We start from the raw sequence: 3,845 nt of genomic DNA, 5'->3' as shown, positions 1-3,845 counted from the left end.
TCTTAAAAATAAAATTCATAATCAATTATACAAGAATAAAAATTGGTATCAATACAATTACATAATCAGATACATATGATAAGAATTAATGTGATAAGTATGATGACTATATTTTATTTTAATCAAATATTATCGATAATGGACAAAAATAAACTTGTTGAAAATTAAAACAATTTGTCTTCTAAAAGATAACATTTTTTAAAGTAGATTTTTAATTTATATTGAAACATATGTTGATATTAGAATAATCAATAAATAATATACCGAGTAATAATATATATCAAGTTTCAAAATATAAAATACTACTAAAGTCATAAAAGGTATTTAAATAAAATAATAATACCACAGTACTTAAACTGGTTACATAATAATTGAAAATTACATTATTTCTCTTGAGTGTTTACGTGTTTATATAATAAAATACATTTTTCAATTAATCACAAAGAACAACATTTACAGCTTTAATTGTTCCATTCCAGATAAGAAAATTAAAACATTTTTATAAATATCGAAAATTTTACCATTGGTAAAACGAAACCCTCATTGTAATCAGTGTGCTCTCCGATTAAATTTACACGACCGGGTGCACATACACAAACATTTGCATTCTCTCCAAATTCCTTTGCAAAAATTTGTAAAGCTTCTGATTTTAATTCATTCGCACTAGGTATCGTTGTGGCCATTTTTACCGGCGTTCTTAATTCTATTTATATTCAATACTTAAGACGCATAAAACTTATAAAAATCTTATACAATTCGCGTGATTAAATCTAAAAATTTAATTCTGAATATTGCATTAACGGATCTCCTAATTGTCTATTTGATTTAATGTGTAACAATTTAACAGTTCACTTAGTTTTTATGTAATCCGTAACGTACTGAAAATACTAATGCTCAACACACTTCGAATAAATTAATATCAACTCTCCGTTATCAATTGAACTTTGCTTATGTGTCTACTACATGTGTGTGACGGCACACAAGTATCTTTTTAATAATAATGCACATACCGTATATACAAACATGCGCGCCACAAATAGAATACGTTTAATAAAAGTGACGTTTGATGCATGAATAGTATGCTTTCACGCTGTTAAAACAATAATACATGACTGGTAGTCAGTTTAAAATGATATTTCTTTGAAATGTTAGGAATTTTTAATTGATAATTTAGTTTATTTAATTAAATACTTATTAATTTATGACAATAATCCCAAATGATAATGCCATGACGGTCTCGAATCCCCTCCTAAAAGAACTGAAAGGTAATTCAATAGCTTATCTTTTTTGTAGGTTAGAGAAGTATTTAAATCGTAAAATTACTGAATTAATATTATTTAATTAAAAACTAATATTATTATTCAAGTATGAATTGCTATTCTCAAATTCTAAAACATATTAAAAATTACAAACTGCTATACATGTTTCCATACATTCATTTTTATATTACTACTTTTGCCGAAATTATGTCTTTTCTCTTGTATATTATTTTTTTTTTTTTATTTCGAGCAATTTTAATCTCTCTCGAGATTATTTTGCATTACATCGTGTGTACAAAAAATAATCAAAGAGGTACAATGTTTTAGACAGATAGTTTGCAGCTTTTTAGTTGTATATTATTTTATTTTACAATTGTTAAAATATTTAAATTATAAAAACTATATTATACTTTCATTTGTATCCTTTTAATACATTTTACAATTAAACAATTATAAAGTTATATAATAGATGTTGGTAATAAATGAAAATATAACACTTATTTAATTTTAGGTTGGACACGAAAATTAACAGAAACAGACAAAGAAATTGATGATGAAAATAAGGACTTGGCTTTCTTTTGCAAAAGTCTAGAAAAATGTTTCCAAAAAGGTATATTAATGCACTTAAATCCTATAAACTTTCCAAAATTACCTGATGCTTGGTATTGGTTAGAAGAAATTGCAGAAAAACATTTTAGGTTTGTAGAAAAGGATATAATAAACAAAATTTCATGGAATTTAATGTTATTTTTACTATTGCTATATTTTAAAAGAGCAAAAATTTTTCTTAGTATTTTAATATTTAAACATAACATTATGTCAGTTCCTGTTGTACTTACTCTTTGGTGGTTGAACAAGTGAAAAATGTCCCAAAAGTATACACACCAACTGGGCATCTTAGGCTTTTAATTAGAACATGTTTGATGCGAAAATGTCTTCATATGCCAGTTGAAATGCTGGTATGTTAAAATTATATTTTTATTTAATATATGTATATTATTTGTGCTAAAATATAAAAAATTAATGATTTTTAATATAAGGTTTTTAATTCTTTATAGTTAATTTTATATTTATACAATTCTTGCAAACCTCTATAGGTCAGAACACCATTAATGGCTACATACTACTATGATAAAAACAGTATTCTGGGTGATAATATTCTTGGAGAAATATTTTTGTCAGTATTATTGCAAAGCAGTAAATTAAATTTTAAATTAAATTTAAGGAATTCTAGTTTTCTGGACGAATCTTGGCAACTTCCAGAATGTCTGGCATTGGAATTAGTACCATGTAAAAATTTAGGTATTTCTGTATGGTAAGAAATTTAAATTACTAAAAATAAATGTTTATTATGATAATAATATAAATATTTATATCATTACAGCTTTACCAAAGGAAGAGCTTTAATAATTAATTTGGACAAAAACTCTGTAGCTGCAGAAGATGTAAGAAGTACAATACTTGTTCTTCATTTATTTAAAATGCTAATACACTCTTTTTACTTATATTAAGGATAAAGTTGAAATTGGAGATGTATTGGATGAGATAAATGGAAATGCTATAACATCTAATACCAAAGGACAATTATGTAAATTTATGAAAAAATCTATTGGTCAACCAGTATGCTTACATGTCATTAAAGTATGCATTTTAATTAGCATAACATTTAATGTGTAAAGCTATATTTTTTACATCCTGCATTTTTAGCATCGCAATAAAAGAACACGTGAATTGTACGCGCCAATTGTGCACCTTATAAGAAGTTCTGGTATTGAAGGTCTAAAAAAAATCTTAAAAAGATTTAATTCGGAAATACATGATAGTGAAGGTGAAAAGTCTGAATTAGTTAAGCCAGAAAACAAATCGCTAAATGCTGGATTTTCCGTTAAATATTGTGGTTCCGTATATATCGGGACAGAAGGAGATGTCAAACAAATAGAAAAAGCAATTCTACAAGTACTAAAATCAGAAGAAGTAAAATCAGTGCCTGTGAAATTTGAATGTTTAGAGATAGGAATTAGAGTGACTCGAGATTCGGATGACATAGTATGTAAACATAAGTGTTGCTATATACAAGTATATGGTATTATAACGGTATATTCTATTTAAATATTTAGGTAATATGTAAACAAAGTTACATGGAAATTTCATCTTGCGGTCGGACTGGAAACATTCCTAATTATTTTGCATTCATTGCGGGGTAATACAAATAATATTGCTTTTTTTTTTTAATATACGTAAAAATAATACAATTTTGGCAAATGTATTTTTCATTGTCTTTACAGCGACACTATCTGCAATTTAGCAACCAAATTTAATGCATATGTGTTCTACCATTATAATGAAAGTGAGGTACAGACCATATTGCAAAGTTTGGGTCAAGGATTTCAGCGTACTCATTTTGCAGTTTAATTGTTTTTAATTAAATAAAAAGTTCTATAAATAATGATTCTTTGACAATAGAATCAAATTTTATGTTATAATATGTTTTTAAAACATTCCTATTTATATATCTAGTCAATTGCAAATAAAATGTATTTTCCATTTATTTTATTTCTGAAAAATTATTTTTTTTCTAATAAATAT

General features: G+C 25.6%; 2 protein-coding genes across 2 annotated transcripts in view; one reads left to right on the top strand and one right to left on the bottom strand.

Annotated features, from left to right (window-relative positions):
* Positions 1-683, bottom strand: part of LOC108572584 (galactokinase-like) — a 2,223-nt gene extending 1,540 nt beyond the window's left edge. The window contains exon 1 of the mRNA XM_017934846.1: positions 522-683. Coding sequence (XP_017790335.1) covers positions 522-683 — 162 coding nt within the window. The remainder of the gene's footprint in view (positions 1-521) is intronic.
* Positions 684-1,228: 545 nt separating this feature from the next.
* Positions 1,229-3,671, top strand: LOC108572590. The gene is made up of 9 exons (XM_017934853.1): positions 1,229-1,265; positions 1,771-1,957; positions 2,083-2,218; positions 2,357-2,574; positions 2,644-2,704; positions 2,772-2,900; positions 2,967-3,305; positions 3,377-3,459; positions 3,545-3,671. Exons 1-9 carry the CDS (start codon positions 1,229-1,231, stop codon positions 3,669-3,671), a joined length of 1,317 nt encoding a protein of 438 aa, XP_017790342.1.
* Positions 3,672-3,845: the final 174 nt, after the last annotated feature.

The sequence above is a fragment of the Habropoda laboriosa genome, unplaced genomic scaffold, assembly GCF_001263275.1.
Source record: "Habropoda laboriosa isolate 0110345459 unplaced genomic scaffold, ASM126327v1 scaffold147, whole genome shotgun sequence".
Lineage (NCBI taxonomy): Eukaryota > Metazoa > Arthropoda > Insecta > Hymenoptera > Apidae > Habropoda > Habropoda laboriosa.
This window is presented reverse-complemented; position numbering and strand designations above follow the sequence as displayed.

What these genes read in the sequence shown, in the direction of transcription:
- LOC108572590 (XM_017934853.1), top strand. Translation starts at nt 1,229, where the DNA reads ATGACGGTCTCGAATCCCCTCCTAAAAGAACTGAAAG. An exon ending in ATATGCCAGTTGAAATGCTG is followed by an intron (nt 2,219 to 2,356) that starts GTATGTTAAAAT and finishes AAACCTCTATAG; the next exon opens with GTCAGAACACCATTAATGGC. An exon ending in TATTTTGCATTCATTGCGGG is followed by an intron (nt 3,460 to 3,544) that starts GTAATACAAATA and finishes TTGTCTTTACAG; the next exon opens with CGACACTATCTGCAATTTAG.